At 32.8% G+C, this 24065-nt stretch overlaps 3 protein-coding genes and 1 non-coding gene across 4 annotated transcripts; 2 read left to right on the top strand and 2 right to left on the bottom strand.

Annotated features, from left to right (window-relative positions):
- Positions 1-7425: 7425 nt before the first annotated feature.
- Positions 7426-10275, bottom strand: LOC133303493 (RHOMBOID-like protein 1). Its single transcript, XM_061503409.1, has 6 exons — positions 9920-10275; positions 9491-9654; positions 9124-9287; positions 8760-9004; positions 7869-7995; positions 7426-7652 (listed from the first exon to the last, which is right to left on the bottom strand). The coding sequence occupies exons 1-6, from the start codon at positions 10273-10275 to the stop codon at positions 7530-7532; spliced, it is 1179 nt and encodes a 392-aa protein (XP_061359393.1). The 3' UTR covers positions 7426-7529.
- Positions 10276-12804: 2529 nt separating this feature from the next.
- LOC133303484 (PGR5-like protein 1B, chloroplastic) lies at positions 12805-15988 on the top strand. Its single transcript, XM_061503397.1, is given in 8 exon segments — positions 12805-12834; positions 13253-13276; positions 13793-13853; positions 13920-14011; positions 15186-15251; positions 15451-15501; positions 15647-15745; positions 15905-15988. Coding segments are annotated over 8 exon segments (507 nt in total).
- TRNAG-UCC (transfer RNA glycine (anticodon UCC)) lies at positions 13141-13212 on the top strand. Its single transcript has one exon. It is a non-coding gene; the product is annotated as a tRNA-Gly (tRNA).
- A 731-nt stretch (positions 15989-16719) lies between the features above and the next one.
- On the bottom strand, positions 16720-20272 carry LOC133303495 (uncharacterized). The gene is made up of 4 exons (XM_061503413.1): positions 19887-20272; positions 19214-19317; positions 17602-17731; positions 16720-17486 (listed from the first exon to the last, which is right to left on the bottom strand). Exons 1-4 carry the CDS (start codon positions 19998-20000, stop codon positions 17448-17450), a joined length of 387 nt encoding a protein of 128 aa, XP_061359397.1. The 5' UTR covers positions 20001-20272; the 3' UTR covers positions 16720-17447.
- Positions 20273-24065: the final 3793 nt, after the last annotated feature.

Here is a 24065-nt window from a genome sequence, read left to right as displayed (position 1 = left end):
AGTGGATGAATCAAATGCTAGAAAATCATGAAGTTATGCTTCAAGGTCATGGAGCTATCTTGAAGAGCCTTGAGATACAAATGGGGCAGATTGCTTCTGCCCTTAGGTGACACAGAAATACCTAAAAGGGATGGAAAAGAAGTGTGCAAAGCCCTCAACTTGAGGAATGGACAGCAAGTGGATAACTTTGTTACAGCCCAACCATCAACCACTCAATCCTCACCTCAAGACAAAGATGATGAAGAGGAAAACATTGTTGAACCAGTAAGGGCAGCAATGAAATCAAATGAATTAGACAAGCCTATGCACAATATTGAGGCTCATCAACCTATATCAAAGGCAAGACAGATCCCTTCTCCTCAAAGACTCCAAGAGCAGCAACAGGAGCACTGTCTCTCCAACAATTTGTCAGCCAAGCTGGAAAATCCAGGTTCTTTTACAATAACTCCTCAAATAGCTGATAGGTCACTTGCACACCATGATGGAAAAATAGAGAACAAATCAGTGAAAGTTTATAGGTTTATTTTTCCAGCAAATTTCATAATAGTTGATTTTGAAGCTGACAAGGATATGCCTATTATATTGAATAGGCCATTCTTAGTTATGGAGAATGCTATAATTGATTTTAAAACAGGAGAACTAACCATGGGAGTTAATGAGGGAAAGATAACTTTTAATGTTTTAGAAGCCAAGAATTTCATTGATGAAGATTCTAATGATTGTTCTGCTATTTCTGTTTGGGGTCATCTGGTTAATGATAATGTGTTTTTAAATAGTAAAAATACTAACTTAGGAGAAGGCAACTTCAATCATATAGAGTCTAAACCAGACAACCCACTCTTGAAAGATTTGATTCAAAAGAAAATAATCAATTGGTTGGATACAGGGCAGATTGTTCTAATTTTCAAGATAAGAATCAAATTGTTTCCAATCAAGTTTAGATGGCTGAAGCATTACTGGACAAGGCATGTGAATAAAGAGAAGATTTTCATTTCTTTATTAGATGCTGGATGAAACACCAAAAATAAAAAAATAAAAAGTGTAGTTGATTAGTTAGTTAGTGTAATTGTGGCTGTTGTAGCTTAGGTTAGTTTAGTGTGTGTAACTGTTGATATGTTTAGTTTTAAATTTATGAGTAATTTTCAACTTGTTGTGGTGTACATGCTACGTAGGAGTCTAATATTTTTTCTACTGGCATATGTTAGTGTTGTCTTCTTAAAACCAATGAGAATTGTTCTGTGAAATAAAAAAAGAGGGAGTTGACTGACGAGTTAAAATGGTCCAGAATTGCTATGAGTGACTTTGAGAGTGTGCAAATCACTAAGTTTGGGGTAAGTGTGAGCTACCTCTGTTAATTTTTTATTTTATTTTTTTCAGTTCTTGGCCCAGTAAATTGCACGTGCCTTGATAAAAAAATTTGTGCACTAAGTGCTGACTTTTGAAAAAGGGATAGTTTAGCTGAGAGGGTGTCATAAGTTTTGTTAATGTTTGTTCTGTTTACCGTCCATATAAAAATAAATTATATATGTATAATAGAGTGACTATCGTCACACACTGTGTTAGTAATTATATTTTTAATTTAATTTAATTTATTTTATTTTATATTTTATATTTTATTTTTATCTGAAGGTTAACATAATTATTTTACAGTGAGGAAGAATTTTTGGGTAGGAAGTAGAAGTGTTGAATAGCGGGATCTTTTAACTTGATGAGCCCAAATTTTTTTTTTTTACGGTGAATAAAAGTGCTTGTGCATTGAGTTTCTATCAATTAGGCCCAAATAAAATAAAACACTACAACCATTGAATGAAATAAATTGGGCCATGCTTATTCTACCAGCCCAATTATATTCAATCAATTCTATTTTTACCTAATTTATTAATTTATTTTAAATCTGATAATGTCAGAAATTTTATTATTAATTTTATTTATTTATTTATTTTTCTTCCCTTCCTCAAATCATCTTCTTCTTGACCAATGAGCTGCACACAATTGGATTTTTTTTACTAGTTTCAATCATTAAATTAGCTGAATAGAGATTGCAGAAGCTGATCCCAACCATTAATGCACCTCTGAGAAATTGAACAGCAGGTAGTAAAAAGGGGACTGCTCATAGAGTGGCGATATGACTTATCCTGCTTTAGTCATATCTCATTTACTTTTTATTGACCAAATAAAGGGCTTGCTCTTTTACTATTATTTTTTTCTTTTAGCTTCTCTTTTTAAAAATAATTCATTTCCCCTCGTAGTCTCACACAACGCTCAGCAAAGCAATTTTCAAAGCTAATCTCTTTTTCATCATCGTCTCGCTCAGAACCCTAGTTTATATTTTCCTTTCTCTTCTCTTGCCATCTAATCCCTGTGCACCGAAGCTATTTTCTTGTTTTATAGCTTCGAACTCTACCAGTAAGCTGATCTCCCTCCTCGCCGCTGTTCTGGTCTGAAAACTAGTCAAGCTTGGTTCGCTTATTTCATACTTAATCTCACCGGAGAACCAATCAACTCAACGCGGTCGAAGAACCACCGTCAGGCTTCGTTTTCGTCTTGCCCTCAGTCCACACATTTTGGGGTTCACCACTAGTAGAGTTTGAGCGTGTATCAGGTTTGATTTATGAATTTTATATTTTATTTACTTATTTATTTTTATTTTTTATTTTGCAACCCTCATCTTTCTCTCACCACTACCCTCGCCATACCCATGTATCGTTTGGTGTTCTTGAAATTAGGCTAGGGTTTTGATTTGAGAAGTTGGGGATAGTTAATTTTAATTTATTTTATTTACTTATTTATTTATTCTTTGTTTTTTTTTTTTTTCGCACATTCAAATCCCTTGGCTGTATGTTATTATTGGGTGGCTAAGGCTATTCCATTATGTTGTAGTCCATCTTAAGGAATGTGCATATATTTGTGAAGATATATTATTTTTTTTATCATGCTGTACAATTGATTTTAGAAGAAGTTAAATTTTCCTGTTGTTATCTCTCAGGCTTTGAATCAAAGGACGACCATTTACTATTGGCACATGAAAAATTTTGTGTTCTGCCAATCATATAAAGCAAGGAAAATGGACTTTTCTTCAGATGGACTTTCTATAATTTTCCGTCTAGCTTTTATTGGCAATTCTTGGTTTTAATATTATTTGAAATTCTGTACTAGGAGTTTTTTTTATTTTTATTTTTATTTTTATTTTTATTTTTTTTTAATGGGTGTGGATAATATGGGTTGAATTGTCTCTGGTCCTCTGTTCAGTTTATTTTACTGAAGTCCAACCTATGGCGTGCTCAATTATTGAAGGTCTATTGGCTATTATATATATGTAACAAATCCTTAATAGATTTCAACTACTGGCTGGAACTAAAATAACATGCTAATTAGAATAATCTTTAATTTAGAATAATTCTCTCAAAAATGGTTGGCACTTCTGTAAGTAATGTTATTGCTTCCCTGTACTAGCCTATAGTTTATAATTTTGGGCTTACTATACTGATTCTCAGTTAGTATTTTGTGGGCAATTACTGATATAATTCCTAGAATTACACTGTCATAACACTGTAATTATTTTCTTTGCTGACATTTATGGGTACTCATTTGTTGACAAATTTACCTTTATGTTTCTTTTATTCACTAATTTTTAATCCAGTGTACAATGGCACCAAAAGGAGGACTCATTCTCTAATGACTGAGACTCCTTCTCAGCTGACCATTTCATTGTCACCCAGGTTTCTAATTTATTTATTATAATTTATTTATTCATTTTTCAATTTATTTTTTTTATATATTTATGTTCTGCTGTGAGGACCCAGCTTAATTTTAAGTTTGGGGTGATTTTGTGATTATATGCTGTTACCAATAATCTTTCTAGTATTTGCTGATTGATGATAAAAATTCACTCTGTTTTGTATGCTTGATTATCTGAGTGGTAACTTGGAAATGATTTATAACCTGATATGTTTAACATTATCATTGCTTAAGTATAGCTAGATTTAATTAAATTAATTCCTAGTCAATTAAGGATCTAACTTAGTTGATCAGTATTTATATAAGCTGAAAATCAAATTACATGCCATAAATTTTTTGTGATCCCTGATTTGCTGATTCACTGATAAACCATTGGATTAACAACCCATGTGAGATATTTGAACCTAAACACTCTATTCTTTTGTGAGTGGTCATTGTGTATTGGTGTTTTGAATACTGCACTCTGTTTGGATGACTGATATGCTATTTCTGTGTGATTGGGGCATTGTTTCTGAATGTATAGCCTAGAGCCAAAAGCCTCACCCATTAATTATATCCCTTGGTCCCTATATTTGAGCCTGAAACTTTTCTTTTCTGATCATGTACCTTGATATTATAAGCCAAATTCCTTGTCCACCCTATATAGCTATCTTAGTATTTAGTTAATTCTCATTAGCTTAGAAATACAGTAAGCTACATAAGGCAAAGGGAAATTGGTTGTAAAAAAAAGAGAAAAAAAGAAAAAAGAAAAGAGGATCAGGAGGTAAAAAAAAATCGAAGAAAAAAAGGAACAAGTGATTTTATAAAAAGAGTTCTCTGTTTAAAAAAAAAGGGAGATCTTTGAGCTTGCCGTAAAAAAGGAAAAGAGGAAAAAGGCAAAAGTAAAAAAAATTGTGAAGGTGCTCAATAATAAAAAAGAAGAAGAAAGAAGTTATAAAAAAGGGAGAAGAGAGTCACTAATTTCCCTTTGTCTTGTTTAGGAAAAAATCAGAAAAAGCTAATGAGGATTAGTTAGACACTAAAGGGTTAGCTTAATTAGCCAAGTGACCAGAAAAACAAAGATCCTAGCCCTGCCTCATTACAAGCCTTAAAGACCCTTTGATGGAAGCAGCATATTGGACTCCAAGTTTCTAAATGGTAGTGTAGATTGGAAGCATTCATGCATGATGATAATGAGTGAACTTCCTTATAAAAGAGAAGAGTGTGATTGATTGAATATATCTGGAAAGGAATTCAGTGGAATGTCAATTGAATCAAGTTAAGTCAAGGGTTGCAACTGTTTGAATGAGCATGAATTTTTTGATTAAATGCTTATGTAATTGTTGATTGACTGGAGTTGGATGATTAATTTGTTGTAGGAATTGGTTGACATTAAGCCTGGTTAATGCTTTAAGAAGTGTGATGTTTTGCACAGATGGTTGATTAATTTAACTGAGTTATTGAAATTAAATTTGTGTTGATATGTAACTATTTACTTTTTTTAGCTAACAGGCTAAGTTATGAGTGAAGTTTGTCTGATTACTTGAGGGCAAGCAATTAACTAAGTTTGGGGTATTTTGTTAGCTATAAATTATGATTATTTTAATGGCTTTATTTTTACAATATTTGAGTTGAAGGCTGGATATAAGTGCATGGTAATGGGCCAAATGAGTACCAAACAGCCCAATAAGGTAAAAGAGAGAGAAAGAGATAATTTGATAATTTACTATTCTCTTTTACTATTTTTACTGCAGTTAGAGAGCCATATGATCAACTCTTTGAAAGTGAGATCAAATCTGAACCATTGAATGGACAAAAATATGGATGGACAGCAATGCAATTTCTTGGAGCTCTTTAGTTTCTAGCTAAATAGGAGTCTGAGTCATGAGGGCCACATATAGAGAACTTTCGTTTTTTTTTTAGTTTTCAGTTTTATGTTTTGAATCTTTTGTAATCTTTTTCTTTGAATCTGAGTGTTGAGAAATTCCTTGAAAGCTGAATGCTTGTTCTTCAATTCTTGTACTCGAAGTGCATTGACAACGCAACTTCAAGAAAAGGAACCACGGATCTGCATACGAGCTCCGGTTTTCCCATTTCTGATCTTTTTCTTCCTAGCTCTAGTTTAGGAACTTTGACTCTTGAAGAACCGGTTTGTAACTTTACTTTGAGTTTTCTTTCATTTTCTTTTTGTGATGCATGTTTCTTACTTTTAGATTTGTAATATTTTTGAATATGGGTTTCTGATCTTTTCTCTTTCTGGGATTCACGATGATTGGGTGATCTTTTACTTTTCTGAATACTGTGATGGTTTGCTTTAGTTTCATTTGATTAACAAGATTTTGATTTTAAGTTCAAGAACACCATGGGAATGGGTCTTGAATAATTTTAGCATAGCTATGATTGGGAAATCAGGTTATGTCCCTTGTTAATTGAACCCTTGAGGTTAGGGATAACCCAAGGAGGTCTTTGATACAATTTTTAAAGATTTAGAAGACTTTGGGAAAAGATCCTTCTAAAGATTAAAATCTGGAACTGGGAAGTTTCAGATAAAATAGCCATAGTAATTCGAATTCTGATACTAAAGTGCCGTAGCAGTTATAAAACGCAGGAATGCGAAATTTCTCCTTCATCCATGATTCAAAGAATTCCAGAACCTTATAATTGATACATTTGTGAATAGATATCCCTCTGTAAAATTTTGTTTAATGCAAGTTTGATAAATATCTTGTTTCATTTAGAATTTTCTTAGTTTTAAAAGATTGATTACTTAATTTCAAGAAATTAGAAATTGGAATTAAAAAGGAAAGTGTCAATCTCTCAATGGAAGAAGCACATAAAGTCAGGATCACTAAATTTTAATTGGACATTGTTATGATTGTTGAATAGTGAATTTGGCAGAATTTCTACAATGTGAAAATAGAAAAGATAATCCAGCTTCAAGAGGTATGATTCACTATTTATAGGATGTAGAAGATTCCCTTTTAGGGAACGAAGTATGATACCAAAAGTATTTTCAACCCTATGAGCCCACTACCATGAGGCACTGGCAGACCTACATAAACGCCAATGTCAGACACAAAATATTGTTGATGAAAATAATTTCAACAATTTTTAAGATGGGATACAACTTTTTGTCTATGTATTTGATGTGATTGTTGATGTAACTGGTTGTTATTTGCGGAGGGGATACACCCCTTTTGTAGCGAAGAGTTCAAGGAAAGATACTGTTTATCGATTGGTCTATTTGTTGATAAAGTTGACACTCATTTTACCGGTAGCAATTGCTAGTGTTAAGCAAGTTTTTTCTGCAATAACTTTTGTTAAGGATAAACTGCGCAATCGGATAAGTGATGATTGGTTTAATGTATGCATTCTAACTTACGTTAAACGTGATTTATTTGATAAGATTAATGATGAAGATATAATGTGATATTTTCAAGGAATGAAGAATCGAAAAATATTTTTGTAATTGTTCTATTGTAATTTGTAATAGCTTAGTTGACTCTTGATTACTATTTTTTTATGTTAAGTTGGAGTTTTCTTTTCTTTTCTTATTTATATATTCTTGCATTTAAAACTTTTTTAAAATACAACTTCCACTCCTCTCCTCCCCTGTTACAAAAGAATAATAGCACAAAGTAATTCATAACTAAGATGGAAATAGCAATTACAAGAATGTACTCATGATGGCGGACATAACAGCAACCATCATTGCCAATCCAGAAGAAAGAATTCCTCTGCAGTAGCAAGAATGAATCATATACACAAGTTGTTGAATAGCATCGGATAAAGAAATGTTGAATGTGTATCTATCAACTGCAAAGTCGAGAACATAGCTGTTGAGCCTCGGAAGAGCTAGTACTTGACAGAGGAAAAATATCACTTCTCCCATTGCTCAAGCATGTTATGTTGAGTTGGTTTCCTATTTGGGTTGACTGCAGCATTGCAGCAAAATATTAGTATCAAAACCAACTTAGATAAAATAAACTTTTGATAACAATCTCCTAAAATATTTGAAATTGCCAGACATTAAATCAACTACAGATTCTGTAACAAAATCATATATTTTCTTTAGTTACATAATTAGTTTAAGCAGCTTACAGATCTAGGAAGCTCCATGGATGGGAAGTACACAAGAAATGAGCACTCACCTCACAAGAAAGTTGTTGTGCATTGCAGCTCCATTTTGAGGTAGGCACACAACTTAAATAATGACACCATGAGCAACGATCATTCAAGTTAACACTTCGAAGGAGCATAATCAGTCCAGTGATCAATCTGTCAAAATTATCCAACTTTCAGATTTGGGGGCCTAGTGCAATGATGCTAAGCACCCAACAGAGATAAAATCGCAAAGGTGGCATCATATAAGATAATTAGTACTTCACAAGCCATAACATTCAATCAATATATCAGGGTAGCATGGATTTGTAAATCTAGCTATAGAATAGAAACATATGCAATATGATATCCAGTATCCAGTGATGAAAGATATACAAAGAATTAACAAAGAAAATTATCTCTGACACTACAAGCTTAATAGAAGACTTTCGTCTTTCCATTTGAGCTTTGGCTCTGTAGCAGCGTGAGTTGAGTCCCCACTAAAGTTGAGGGACACAGTCTAATTAAACTAGCAATTTCTAGCCTCTCAAGGCAGAGTTAAAAAGAGTTCTTTCTTTCTGTATATAAATGAATAAGACATAAATATGACAGAAGAGAAAGTAACAGAGAACAAGAAGGATCAGGAATCATCCTGAAATAGAGAAAAACCAGGAAGTTAAAGAAAGCTGTCCAACACAATTGCATGTCTGATAAAGAAACCCTCTATAAAGCCCATGAGCACACACTCACATAGAAGCTAGAATAACAACCCTTTCCCAACAAATTTTTTCAATCTTAAACCAAGCGGAGTGTTTGAGAAACAAGTATCAAAGTTCTAATCCTGAGTGAATACACCCTCATAGATATCAATGCATTCAGATCTCCTAACAAAGCAAAAGTTAATATTCAAAAAAGAAAGAAAAGAAATCAAAGAGACTTACCCAGAAGTCAGTAGTACGAAAGAGATGACCCACAGTACATACTGATAAGGTTTGTGCTTAGTAGCATATCCAGAACGGGAATTTCTTTGGCTAACCCATTTATACTGGGGGCGAATCAGAAGAACAAATCCAAGAAGAAAGCCAGAGACAAATCCTCCAATATGAGCAAAATTGTCCACGTGTGGAAGGATTCCAACAGCCAAATTGATTACAATAATGACTATAAGAGTCGACAATGCAGCGAGCTGCAAAACAACACAAAAAATTGAAATGGAAAAGAAATAAAATGGCTGTGGCACAAATACAGAGCGAATTATTTATCAGGAAGCACTATTGAATTTAACACATCAATTGATTCATTCACCTTATTGGCATATATTGTCCAATTTATTAAGAGCTCCGATAGCATCCCTCCTAGTAAGCCAAATAATGCACCAGAAGCACCAACAGAGATACCTGATTGTATGAATAGGGAAGACAGCAAACTCCCTCCAAAACCAGATATCACATACAGAAATCCAATTCGAACTGCAAAAGGAAAAACAGGGTAGATTTACAATCTTTAACTGAGAAGGTAAAATATGTCTTTTATTCGTTTAGTTGCTATCCAAAACATTTATGTAACAAACCCCCAGAAAGATTGGTAATATATATCCAAAAAAAAATAAAAAAGAAAGTGCAATGATCAATGATATACTTGAACAATGCAAGGATAATTACCAGAACCATACCAAATCCAAATTCTTGCTCAAGCCGAATTCCAATAAAAATAAGACTCAACATGTTGGCAAGTACATGGACAACCCCACCGTGCATCCATATACAAGAGAAGAGGCGCCAAACCTGGTGCCTACGAACCACTTTATCTACTTCTAGAGCACCCATCTTCTCTAATCTGCAAATAAATAAATAAATGTCATTAGCACATTAAAAACAACTCCAACAAATATCTACCTTACATGTCAGAAAGATTGGTACTACATATCCATTACATATCGTAATAATGAAATTCGGGTTAAATTTAAGTTGAAAGCTCAACAATTACATTACATAGATTTATTAACGTTAAAAGAAAAATCATATGAAAAAAAAAATCATAATAACATATCATTTTCAAAAAAAGAAAAAGAAAAAATGTTCTTGGATGAAAAGAAACTCACGTAGATGAAGAAGGACCTAAGAGGGGGTTCTCTTTGAGGGGTTGAAATGAGAATCTGCCCAGAAAAGAGGCAACGCATGAATTACGCAGTGAATGCTTAGGACAATCGTTCACATACATGGTCACAACGAATACAGCGACGTTGGCCACAACAAAGAACGGCACCAGCCATGGAAACCACCGCTTAAAGAGGCTGAAGTCACGATCGCGCGTGGGGGGGCTTGAGGCAAATGGCGGCGCGTTCCTTCCCGGCGGCGGAGGAGTGGTCGGAGGCCCCCGTCCAGGATGGACCGTGGCATCCTCACGGCGTGAATGAACCTTAACCTCCACATTGCCCGAAGATGGGTCCCTCCCCATTCCTTCCGTTTGACCAAAGATTTCAACTTTCTAACACATAGTATTAATTAATAATAATAATAATAATAATAATTCCGCTCCACGAATAGAAATATGGAAATGGTGTGAATATGTTGCTTTTGAATGGAGTTACCAGAATCCAACTAAGGACAGCGAAGTTAGGAATTGGAGGTTGTTAAGGACGTTGTTTGTTTGGTTTGGACAGGAATTGTTTACCAACACGTTAAAAGTTCAGTTGGTACTATCGCTATTTTGGTTAATTCTCCCTCAGTTCTTCTAATCTTTTATTTTGTTTTCTAATGTAAACGTTTAGTGCTTTCCTTCTCCTGTGTAGTAAAATATAATTTATCTTATGTTATAATGGAGTACATCAATTTTTTTATTTTTTTTTAAAAAGAGGGAGATCTTTTTATATAAGTGTAACATGGGAAATAAATTTCATACAATATGAGAGTATAATTTTTCAAACATTTATTTATCGTATCTTATACATCTCTTTTTTTTTAAAAAAAATTGAATACATACATAGTCTTACACTATTTTTTTTAGAGTTAACTCAACTATAATTAATTTTTTGAAGCGAGTTGACTTCTCTATATTTTCATAAACTTCAATTTTTTGAGATAGTTATAAAACTATTTTGGAGTGTGTGTAAAGAACATTAGAATACACCACCCCAAAAGCCCTTTGGGTTTGAAGCGTGGATTATGCACAGGCTCAATTTTTTGTTTACCTTTTGTGCTTTTTGTTTTTTAATTCCACTTTAAAGTGGAGGACGGTGAGGCTATGATACCATGTAAAGAACCTTGGGATACACCACCCCAAAAGCTAGCTCAAGGGGTGGGAGTGCCCAAGGCCTTATAAAGGTCATATTAGTTGCCCATCCAATCAATGTGGGACTATATATCTCAACACGCCTCCTCACGCAAGAGCCCTTTAGGCTAGAAGCGTGGAAATTGCACAGACCCATTTTTGGTTTACCTTTTTGTGTTTTATTTATTTATTTTAATTCCACTTTTTTTAAAGCGGAAGACGGTGAGACTCTGATACCATGTAAAAAATATTGGAATAGTGTGGAACGAATCAATAATGAAGATATTTAAATCTCACTCAAAGATAACGTGGAGTTCAAACCAAAACTTTTTTTTTTTTCGGTTATTGAACTCATTTCCTACCAATTGATCTGCCATTTGGTGCCTTGCACTACTTTTTTTTTTTTTTTTGATAACATTAAGGGGCGAAGCCCCAAGCCTTGCACTACTTTAATTACAAATACTTCACGTTTTCAGCTATATTATGTTTTTTTTCCCAGCTGTATTATGCTTTTGCTGCTGACAATGTAAGACAAAAATTTAAAAATGATTCCTGTCGAGTTTATTGCTATATAGTTGATAATTGAAACGAAATAATGTTCTTTGGCATGGATGAAAGTGATGGATTTATTTTATAACAAATCAAAGATGATTTGGGAGTAATAAAACTTAAATTTAAAATATATTGTGAAATGAGACAGCGTATCTATATTATTATAAAAAGGGAATTTTGAAAATGTATAATGTTTGGTTATTGGGAAACCTAACAATTGAAGTCAACATTATCAAAATAAAATAAACACCGAGACTTACAATTATAATTTATAATTGCTCTTTGACACGCCATTGACATAATTTGTATTGTTTTAAGCTTGGGGTTTCAATATTATTTTAAGTTGTCGGATATTTGCGCAAAATTTTTATAATGTAGAATTTTCACTATTCTAACTCTTGCACGAAGTCCACAGTGCATATGTGCATATAGTTTTGTCGTTATATATACAATCAACATAATATAAAAAATCGGCGTGACAACAAATATACAAAATTTATTTCCATTATTTTAATGGCAACTTTTGACGACAATAGTCTTAACGTTACCGGCTATAGTCAAATATTAGTGTGCTTAAAAAAAAAATTGTATTTCTTTTTTATAAAATATTTGGTACATGCATGAGTGTATTTCTGAATAGGCTCATCGGGAACGGACTTTAGTAAAATTCGTTGCATTTGATTGAATTAACTATCAACTTTTAAATTAAGCAATTTATTTCAGTATTTTTCTAAAATAAATATCATATTATTTTTTTAAATTATAAATTAAATAATAAAAATTATAAAATGAGTAATAAAATGTAACGTTTATTACATAATTTATGTTTTATAGTTAAAAAATATTATACTAATTTTCCGTGCATTGTAATGAAATGCATCGTAATATTCGTTGTTTCATTGTATTCTAACGAGGCAAGCACATGTTTAAAGAAACACAAATAATACTAATAAAGGTGGATCCTCTTGACTAAGGATTTGTTTCATATCCGTGTGGGTTCAAATTTTGTTAATCGATATGAGAATTTTATTGATAAGTGATATGTAATTTCACTTGAAAATTTTCAAAGATATTAGGGAGTCTTCTCTAACCCTAATAGGATATTGATGTCTAATCCAACTTAAACTTTTTCATTATAAAAAAAGAAGAAGAGGAAAACAAATAATGAACTATTTTCAAGAAATAGACTTCAATGTAACTATATATGTAAGCATCCTTACCTTCTTTTATTCTAGCATCCTAAAGCAATTCGTGCATTGTCTTTAAAGCAATACTGCGTGAGAATAATATAAAATTACACAAAATAATCAATGTGTAGATATCATACAATAATCATTGTTAATGGTCTTTTACTAAGTGGACACAAATTTTACAATCTAATATTATAAAAAAATATAATTTAATATTGAAAAATATGTAAATTTGAATGATTTTGCATTCATGAGTCTCAAATGATATTATACGTTATTATTTTATAATATTGTGCAACTCATCAATAAGGCGTTTGTAGTCCAACGGTTAGGATAATTGCCTTCCAAGCAATAGACCCGGGTTCGACTCCCGGCAAACGCATTTTTTTAAATTAAACTTTTTTTATCTTTTTTCTCTGAAGACCCTTGAAGCTCTTTACTCCCAAGTATTTTCATATATTCTCCACACTCCTCGCTTTAATTAACCTTAATCTTCTTTATCTACTTGTGTTCAAAGCTCATTTTGTCCCATATCACTTTCGAGGAAACAGGTTTATTCATTTAGTTAGGTTTCTTCAATACTTATAATGAAAAGGATCGAAAATATTCCTATTTTTCGGCCATTTTCAATCACAGCTTGAAATAGTGCTTATGAGGTTGCAAGTGTATTATGTTATCAAATTTTTTGTGTAGTTATGTTGGTAGTTGGAGTAAAACCTTATTGAGATTAGAGGGGAGGGAATAAATTGGAATTGTTGGACTATACCGTACGTTGAGCAATTTATGTAGCCATGCAAGGGTTAATATATAAAGTTGCTGCAATATACTTGTCAAAATATTTCTAGACTTCAACGCACAACAGTGATGAGGTTGTTTCCTCCATTGGTTTATTCTCTTTATTTTCTATAGAATTATTTTTTTAACATGCTGCTCTGCTCTTTGCTCTTTGCAATTTGTAATAGGCAAGGGATGCATATTACAGTGGAGAGCCTTTGATAGTTGACGACATGTTTGATAGAGTAGACTTAACATACATCACCGCTTTTCTTCTTATATAAACTGATCTTACTCAAAATTATGGATCCAATCAGTTGAAGCTTAAGTGGTATGGTTCGAATTCAGTTGTCAAGTATCCTAGATGCAGTAGTATCAGGAGGCAATCAACATATGCTGATGCTGAGGTAATTATCTCCATGAGTTGAGATTGACTTGTCGTTCTTTGGTCTGGCTTTGATCTCACATTGATGAAAAGTCATCAACTTCTTGAGTTTTGGTTGCATGATGCTCTAAATAGTGTAAAAAATGCATTGGAAAGAATGACGGTGGATTTCCCCTTATTGGTTCTTGATGTGGCTGAGAAAGTTACGTTTACGTGTGAACTGTGATATGGTGTATTTTTATTTAATGTGTCTAGTTTCTACATGTTTAGTGATATATGGACGGACATATTTATCTAGTTAGAATGTTCAGGTTCCCCTGCCCCCTTTTTTTCTTCTCTTCCCTTTTCTCTTGGTTTCTTCACATGCATATTGAGTGATGTAGATGTAGGGCAAGAAGATCCGTCTATGGTTTTTCCATTATCGAGCACATATATGGGCCCTGATTATTGCATTTGGCAGTTCAGCATGTCTTGGGCCCACATTGTACGCCATCAGCATGGCCTATCAAAATGCATTATGTTCTAGATAGCCCATACCCTTGAGGCCCACTAGCATAGGCCCAAACTCCCTCCTTACGTCCACGTCAGCCCTGTTGATCAGAGACCGCCAACCCTCCATCCTTTCTGTCTCCCATGCGACAATATTCCTAAGGCGAGACACCAAAATACCTTACCTTGGGATATTCACTCTGTTTGAGGGTCTTCTCATTCCCCCTAAATGAAAACTTCCCTTCTACAGATGTGGCAGCAGTGAGTGTCACGATCCTAGCAGAGGTTACATCGCTGCCACCACAACAGTGTCAGGCACCCCTAGCATCCCCCAAGGAAAGTTGACCCAGCTCACCTACCCACGTAAGGAGGGCATCTTCTCCTCCTATAAGTACCCCTCCATCACCAGGCAATGGGGCATCTTATGTACCGTTACACTGTCAATTCATATAAGTCCTGACTATCACACCCCCCCCCCCCCCCAACTTGTGATTCAGACTAGTGCTTGGGACGTTGCTGCCTAGCTTGATCTCTACCTTTGCTAACAGTAGCACCCATACAGTGATTCATATCCCCTCCAAGGGAATATATTGGGCATATAGTACTCAACGGTACACATTCCATTCAGGATTATCATATGGTAGCTAGCCAAGCATCAGGACTTGGGATTCTTATCATGGTGAATAACGTTATCTTCATGGCACTAGGTTTTGTCATTGGGTACTCAGTTGCTTCATCTTCAGGTAAAAATCCTTTTGCTAGTACTTTTCATCGTAAGTCTTAATTTTCCAATTTATACTCCAAACAATAGTTCAAAATAAATGACAAACCCTTTCATTTAGTTCAATTGATCAAATTCTTAATGGGAGAATTTTCGTTAACTCAAGAACAATATCCAACTATTCATTTCAATGTTACTGCTTCTATATCTGTATGTTATTAACTGTCCATTTTCATTTAAGGTGCTTGAAGGCCTGTGAAGGCGTGGCACTAAAGGGTTCATGTCCAAATTGTGGAGAAGAGGTCAGTCATTGCGTTATAAGCCTCTGGTTTCTTTTCCATCTTATTCCTCAACCCTGTGTTCCTATCTGTCTAGCTAGAGAAGTACATATTTAATGTTTAACTTCGCTTAAATCATCCTCTCTGAGTTGGATTCATTTTCTTTCAGGTATTTGCATTTGTGAGAATGGACAAGGCTAATAACTCACCCCATAGAGCAAATTGTCATGTGTGTGAATGCATATTGGAATTTCGCACCAAAGTCGAGGTAACAAATATAGATTGTGTTTACTTCTTGGAAAAGACAGTTCATAAAATTAAACTGCTATCGAATTCTCATTTTATGAATAGAGAGAATTGAAACACAGATTGTAAAGCAAGAGCTGGAGGTATTTTGCTAATGACTCGTGATGTTATCATTTTGAAGCAATCGGCTTCAAGATTAGGTAGACAATGAGTTTAGGGGCGTATTTACCTTGTTGGCAGATCCCGACGCCAAAGGGAGCTATAAATTTTCTTCTCATCTGTGACTTTTATGATTGTGAATAGTGAGGATCAGATTAAAACCAATTTCTGTTTATTTCTTAATCTTAGTCTAAAACAGTTTTTCTGAAGCCAACTTGTAACACTGTTCTCAAAAGATGGAGTTAACATGTTAATGTGTGGACACCTAATTTCTTTGATTAGATTACGTGTTCCTGTTACCATTTTTTTTTTCTCAAGCTCGGGTGGCTATAGATATTAAATGTAATTTTAGTTCTAGCTATGAATAATGGTTAGATGTAAACCAAGATGTGTTCAATTACCTTACCAATACTAAATTGGTCTCAGCAAAAAAATAATGGACCATTGGATTTAGAGTTACCCGATTTTAACCAATTACCCACTTTTAAACCTCATCCATCCCATACTAGTAAAATTTGAACCTTAAATTTCTGTCCCCATGCTATATATAACCACAGGAACGGTATGGTTCCAGGAAATAAAGTTTTGCTGGCACGTAAACAGTTGTAGCAAATGTGTCATTTCTCAAGTCGAATAAAACAGGTATCCGCTTGCGTGAAAAGTGCATCGCTAAGTTACTCACTCATCATGAAGAAACATCTGACGTAACAGCCATGGACATATTGCAACATTTATCTTTGATTGCAAACATTTTACTGGCATAAGCTACACGCGAGCGACAGACAGACTCACTTTGCACGCGAATTTAAAACTTCGACAACTTTATTTCCAGAACAACGAGAAAGACTGATGTTTTATCATTATTATAAAAGGTCTTTTTAGAAAAAGGAAGGCACATAAAAACTTTCAATGGAATTCACAGGCATCATAACTAATTGTGGTGGAACTCTTTGTAATAAATTTTTTTATCTATTTATCTCAAACCAGGATGAAGATTCTATGTCCTGCAAATAGTCAATGAGCCTCAGCTCAATTTGGCACCTGGTGTTGCCTTGTGTGCAGAAGGGGTGTTCGATCTACCATGTGCCCCTCTAGTGGGCATCAATGGGGCCTCCCCTAAGCCCCATAAAATACAACTCTCACAGCTTCAGCAGCACAAAAACAAAATTCGGAACCTGTGTGGAATAAGAGATAGGAAAGCGCAGGGTTAATCTTGACAATTGCAAAAATATCCTTCGGAATTTGCCTGCAAGACCTTTATTTCACGGTTCAATAAACATGATTTTGATTGTCGTCAATTTAGCAGTGTATAATTTGCTACAACACGTGGTGTCATTAGGAATGCTGGACTAAAACAGCTACTTACCATTCATGGAAAGCAGAAGCAATTGTGTTCATGCTACACAAAACCAGAACGTTTTTACATAGAAGCAAAGCAAATAACCGCAACACAGATTTTTCTCAATGATTTCAAGTAAATATGGCCCAACATGGAATCAAATATAACCTCTTAAATATTTCACTGACGTTGGGAGATATTGGCAACACTTCAAGTGCCCGGCCAATCAGAAGTGTGCTAAACTGTAAACTAAAATCCAGGAAAGCTGCACAGATGCAAAAAGCAAGGTCAGATTAGGGAACACCTAAAGCCAGCTATTCTCTTCTGTTGTGCACAGAAGCCTTACTTTGTGCAGTTAACAGAGTAAAATAGTATATTACCAGGAAGAGAGTTACAGATGCAAAAAGCCCCTCTTGGAGGAGAGCTCCATGACCGCCAAACTCTTCCTCATCAATCTTCAATATTACCGAATAATAACCATATATGATCGCGGTGGACATTGCTAAAAATCTGCAAGAAAAACGGGAAGAATAAAATAAAGCTTTTACAAAGAATACACATCAAACTTAACAATAGTGTTAATCAGATAGTTTCCCATGACACTGTAGATGATCTACAAGTGCAATGTTAAATATAGGGACAGAAATTAGATACAGTTCCCTAGGTGCTTGTGGTGTTGTTTTCCAGTAAAAACAAAATGTACAGATTATTTTTCCGCTACCTCATTCTCCTTTATGAAGTTCTCACAATTGAGGTGTAAAAAACAATACACGTTATATTTTGATTGGAGAACAAGATTACAAGCACCTATGGAACTTAAGAGACTTTAGTCAAAAAAAATTTAAATCAAGCCTTAGAAGAAAAATACACTGCCAGAAAAGAAAATAATGAAGGTAAGGATTCTAGTTTGTACAAATCATTTTTCTAATCTCACAAAGGCAACAAGAGAATGATAATTTGAGCCAGAGAAATTTTATAACTCTTGTCTCAATAATTCATCAATTCTTATAATACATGATGGTTAAAAAAGAACCAATTTATGCAATGCAAGGTCACTTGATCTCAGTAGCTTAACCTCATTAATGAATTTATTCAATACGTCTCTAGATGCTTTCCAAAAAATTAAAATAAAACAAGATATACAGCTTCAACAAATAATCACACATTTAATTGATAAAAATAAAAATGAAGAAATATTGATGTCAAAAGATATGATATTTCTAGGAGGCCACCTCCATTATTTGTTGATTTCATGTGTTGATGCCTAATAAAATATACACATATAGAGTTTCACAATTTCTGTATTTACAGCGGCAGATTAATATGCATAAGATCCGCCATTGCTACTTAATTTATGTCAAATCTCAATTGCTTTTAATGACTCTAAAACATTTCTTATGTGCACCAAGACCCCTCTATCACAGATGACATATATATGATGTCAGTTTTGTTTTTTCCTTTTTAACAACTCAATTATCAACTACTCTTTGGTAAAAACAGCAATCTTCTCACTGTCTCCTCTTCACTGAAATGTAATGCTGAGTGTCAAGCAAATGCTGTGATCACAATTCATAAGAACAAGGACACTCAATAAAATCTTATTGCCAGCATTGGTCTTTCAGACTAGATATTTTCAGATTTATGCATTGCGTTTGCATCAAAGGTTGTAGGCACACAGTAACAAAATCCATGACCATATACATGATATCACAACATCAATGAATATGAGAATTTGATAAACAACCATTTCACCTAAAAGCTCAAGCTATTAAGTGAAGGTCCATCAATAGTTTTTACATTACATCTCTCTAACATTGATAAACAACCATCTCACCTAAAAGCTCAAGTTGTTAAGTGAAGATCCATCAATGGTTTTTATATTATATCTCTCTAACAGAATTCTTGTGAGAGTAAAGTATTGGGCAAGGCAATGCCACAATGAGATACACAACTTTAAGATGAACATACTTAACCGATAAAACAAACACTTACAGGATAAACCAAATTCCCCCAACCAAAGGTAAGGTACCCCAGAGTAGTCCACATACAAGGCCCAACACTTGTCGAATCCAATGCAATACATCTCCCAGTTGATCCTACTTGTGGTTAGAGAAGAGATAGACAAATACAGAGAAGCTGGTTAGGATACTGCAACCAATTCAATTATTTACTGCATGGAACAACATAATAAAAGCAGATCGTGTAACAATTACTAATTTTAAATGCAACATTATACGTTCTTAATCAAACACTAAAAAAAAACTAAGAACCTATTAGTGACATGCTTTGTTTAGTTTTATCATTACTCCAATTCTAAAGAGAAAAGGACAACAATCCAGTTCACTGTGTCTAACGATGATCATTTCAGAGTAAATACTAAAATTGGTCCTCTAATGAATGGAACAGGTCCTCCAAGGATTTTGGACATCAACTTGATCTTGGTGCTTCGTAGTGTAAACACCAAATTGATGTTCAGATATATTGACAGACTAAATTAATGTCCCTTTAAAACATTAAGAGACCAAATTAATGTCAACATAATATCCTGTCCAAATTTGTTGGAGTTGAATATTTGCTCATCATTTTGATTTTAACACAATTTCCTGAAAGCACCTCAAATGGATCGAAAATACAACATCGAAGAAAGAAGTAAAAAAACACAAACCTTGTCCCAAGAAGCTTCAGGATCAAGCAATTTCGCGAATTTGGAAGAGGAGAGGTGACCGTTCTGGTGCTGCTGTTGATGGTTGAGTTTAACAGATTTACCACCTTCTTTCATCGTGAGAAACGAATGATTCGGGCGAGAAGAATCAAAATAAAAGGGGGGGAAATTAAATGAATAATGGGAATCGAACTAGTTGATATAAAGTTGAGATTTTTGAATCTAATGCTGCGAGATTAGGTTATGAGAAACGGCGACAGTGCAGAGTGGAAAGAGAGCGCATTAGGGTTTGGTTGGAGGTAACGAAGACAAGGGGAATCTGAAAGAGAGAATCAAATTGGAGAGAGTGACGAATAAGAACTCAACTGTGAATTAAAAAATTGAAAATACAACTTTCGGATTCTATCTATCTGTCTCAAGGTAGATGCCAAGATAAATCAAGGTGGTGTTGGGTCGGGAGCTTTTTAGTAGATATCTATCTTTATTAAGTATGGCTTTTAGAAATATCATATTTGTTTCAACGTTTTTCACCAAAAACTCATCTATTCAATTTGTTTGGATTTATGAGAAACATAGATATCCGCACTGTTTAGAAACCCAATTTGAAGGTGCGATCCAATTTGAAGGTGTGAGTATCTGGCTTTTAATGCACTGTTGATTTCATAAAGTTACCTAATTTTCCCAGTAAGGTTTTTCCTCACCAAACAACTTTTTTTTTACATTTTTCTACCTATCTCACTCTGTCTATCTTTCCAATCATTTCTCTATCTATCTCATTTCCCTACTATTCCAAAAAAATTTCCTGAACCAAAAGTAAATTGAAAATACTCTTTTTTGGTCGTGGGCAAATTTTACGAAACTCGTTTTAGTTTCTAGCAAATAAAAGGATCCACCGTGGTTCTTAAAAAATTCAAAATGAACCCATTTTAGTCCTTTTAGTCCTCAAAAGGACTAAAATGAGTCCATTTTAAATTTTTTAGGGATCACGATAGACCTTTTTATTTGTTAGGGACTAAAGCGGGCATTGTGAAATTTGCTGAGAACCAAAAAAGGTATTTACTCTAAACTTAATTAACCCAAATTATCAAGATCTGTAATGTGGTGCTGTTTGTCTATATATATTTATTAAAAATATCCTATATAATATTATTATTATTATTTTTAAGTTTTTATAAATTAATTGCTATTTTAATTTTTTTAAAATATAAGCCATAATTCTAAATATAATGTATTAAAATATAGCGATAGGAGTTTACCAACAAAATATATAGCGATAGGATATTGTGTTTATTTTATCTATTCGATCAAAATATCAACTCTTGAGATTTTGATCTAACACTGTTAAAGATGAGTTGGTACGTTTAAGGACACAAAGTTAATTTTAGAAAGAAAGAAATATCTTAGAGATAGATTATCAGATTACGAATAGGTTAAAATGAGAAAATATGATAAATTTATCATATTCCATTGTTCCCCAAATAATAGTTGAGAAGACGATATGATAAATTATTATATTATAAACATGTTAATTATCTCATAGGTAACAAATCAATAAATATAATATTAATATTTATAATTTAAAATACTATTATATGTCATGAAGAGTTAAAAACTTTAGACATTTTTGGTGTTACATTAATAAAATACTTTTTTATATACTAATTATTTTAATAGACTAAAGTGTAAATTAGGGTAAAGCATGCCTCATTGCAAAGTCAAGACCACTAACCTCAATAACAATAAGAGTTTATGATGAGATTACATATTGCCTAATGCCTATTATCAAGGAAAACCCAAGAATCGAATTCAAGCTACATAAATATATTTTATATACTTTATTTTTTACCACCAATAACGTGGATTAACTAGTAAAAGGTTGTCGATCATGTGGTCCTACTTGATTAGAATTGAATTAATTGAGTAATCAATGAACTGATAGATTATATCAAAACAAAAAATATAATTGATTTTTTTATGTATTTATGAATTATATTTATTGTTTATTTCATTTTGCAAATTATGACAAATATCTATATATTTGAATAATTTTATTTAAATTCTGTACATTTCATTGACAATTTTTTATTTATTTATACTAATGATATTAGTATAAAATATATCTAAATTCTTTTATAAATATATCTAAGTATAAGAAACACAAATCTTGCTTAGTCTCTTGGAGAAAAAGTTATTTAAATATATTTAATATTGAGTTAGACAAATTTTATAAAAAAATAAATATTAATAATTATAAAATAAAATTTGGTGAAATAATTATAAAGATTTTATGTCCTCAAAGTCTCACTTGACACGTAAGAATTAACATAATGAATTTTTTCATTTGAGACTTTGAGTTGTGAATATAAAGTTTAGGGAAAACTGCAAAAAATCCCCTACAAGTTTCCTCAAAATCACTTAATCTCCTCCCCAAAAATTTTAATCATTTATCCCCTCCTTAAAATTTCTTTATCACTTATCCCCTAATTTAATTTTTCATCCAAAATTTTGTTAACAGAGTTACATTTTTTTATAAAATACCAAAATTACCCTTAATAGAAAAAAGAAAAACATAATTTTCTCACAAACGCAGTTTTAGACGAACTCACAGAATATATTTTTTTAAGGTAGCCTTCTTAGAATTAGTAATTATTAAAATTATTTCCTGCAAATCTCATTGTTATTAAACACTGCACTCGTAATTGTTGGTGTCGTTGTTCAAATAAAATGATTAAAGAGGCATCATCACAGCAGGTTTAGATCTTCCCTTTTTTGTTATAAGCTTATCTGCTATTATATGACCAATAAATCTGACTTTATAAATTTATTCAGAGCCGCACTTTATTTTACTTGCATAGCAACTGAAAGGCTTTACGTTCTGTGCTTCATATATGCCTTATTTTTCCCTTAATCATATGATATTACCAAGCAAACATGCAGAAGATGCTATTTTGTTGTTTTCTGTGTCATTTAGAGTAGAGAGAGGATTCAATCGTTGATTTACATTCATGTCTTGCTTACGTGAGTTTGTTGCTATTTTGTTATTTTTCCCTTAATCATATGATATTACCAAGCAAACATGCAGAAGATGCTATTTTGTTGTTTTCTGTGTCATTTAGAGTAGATAGAGGATTCAATCGTTGATTTACATTCATGTCTTGCTTACGTGAGTTTGTCTAAAATTGCGTTTGTGAGAAAATTATGTTTTTCTTTTTTCTATTAAGGGTAATTTTGGTACCTTTTAAAAAATTCAACTCTATTAACAAAATTTTTGATGGAAAATCAAATTAAGGGGGTAAGTGATAAAAAAAATTTAAGTAAGGGAATAAATGATTAAAATTTTCGGGTAGGGGTTAAGTGATTTTGAGGAAACTTGTAGGGGGGTTTTGGAAGTTTTCCCTAAAATTTAAAAGTACATCTAAAAAATCAAATGAAAAATAATTATAAATATTTAATTGAAACAATTCATATAATACACATACATAATAACTAATTGATAGAAAAGGACTTTTGGTGGAAACATCAAGCAGTGCACATAAAATTATTTATTTTTCTATAATAATATTATTTTAATCTGTTACGTACGTTAATTTTATAATTAAATAATGTTAAGAACATATTTTTTAAGAAACTTTTTATTAGTAAAATTAAATTTGATATTTCATCATTTGAATGAGGCAGCCATCATGGTATCGGGTCAGTTCTTGGATCTAGAACATGCCTACTCTTTTTTTAGTGATGTTAGTATAAAATTTCATTCAATAATAAATTAAAAATATATTGAAAATAGAATTTCAACAAATGTCATTAATATTTTTCATTTATAATTTTATTAAATTTAAATATTGTTCCCTTGTTATAGTTCATTTTGGTTTGTGCTAAACCTTACATTCCACTAAGCATTTTATTTTTAATAAATCTCAATATGTTGAGAAAACATCCATTCGTTAATCAAACTTTATTTAGTTTACAATTTTTTCAAGATACGTAAAGTTAAAAAAAAAAATTGAGAAATTATAAAAGGAAACACTATGCTATAAAGGAAAGGTAACATTTTGCATTAGGTTAGTTTGGTGATTGGTTGATAACTTAATACATTTAATAATAATAATAAAAAAAGAGTTCATCTGAATCAAAACTGTATTACCACTTAATGATGCTCACAAGTGTTCAAGAGTGAAGGAC

Source organism: Gastrolobium bilobum, unplaced genomic scaffold (genome assembly GCF_033153095.1).
Source record: "Gastrolobium bilobum isolate Gb01-03AN ecotype WA unplaced genomic scaffold, APGP_CSIRO_Gbil_v1 utg4957, whole genome shotgun sequence".
NCBI classification, from domain to species: Eukaryota; Viridiplantae; Streptophyta; class Magnoliopsida; order Fabales; family Fabaceae; genus Gastrolobium; species Gastrolobium bilobum.
Note: the sequence above shows the minus strand (reverse complement) of the source record. Positions and strands in the feature narration are given on the sequence as shown.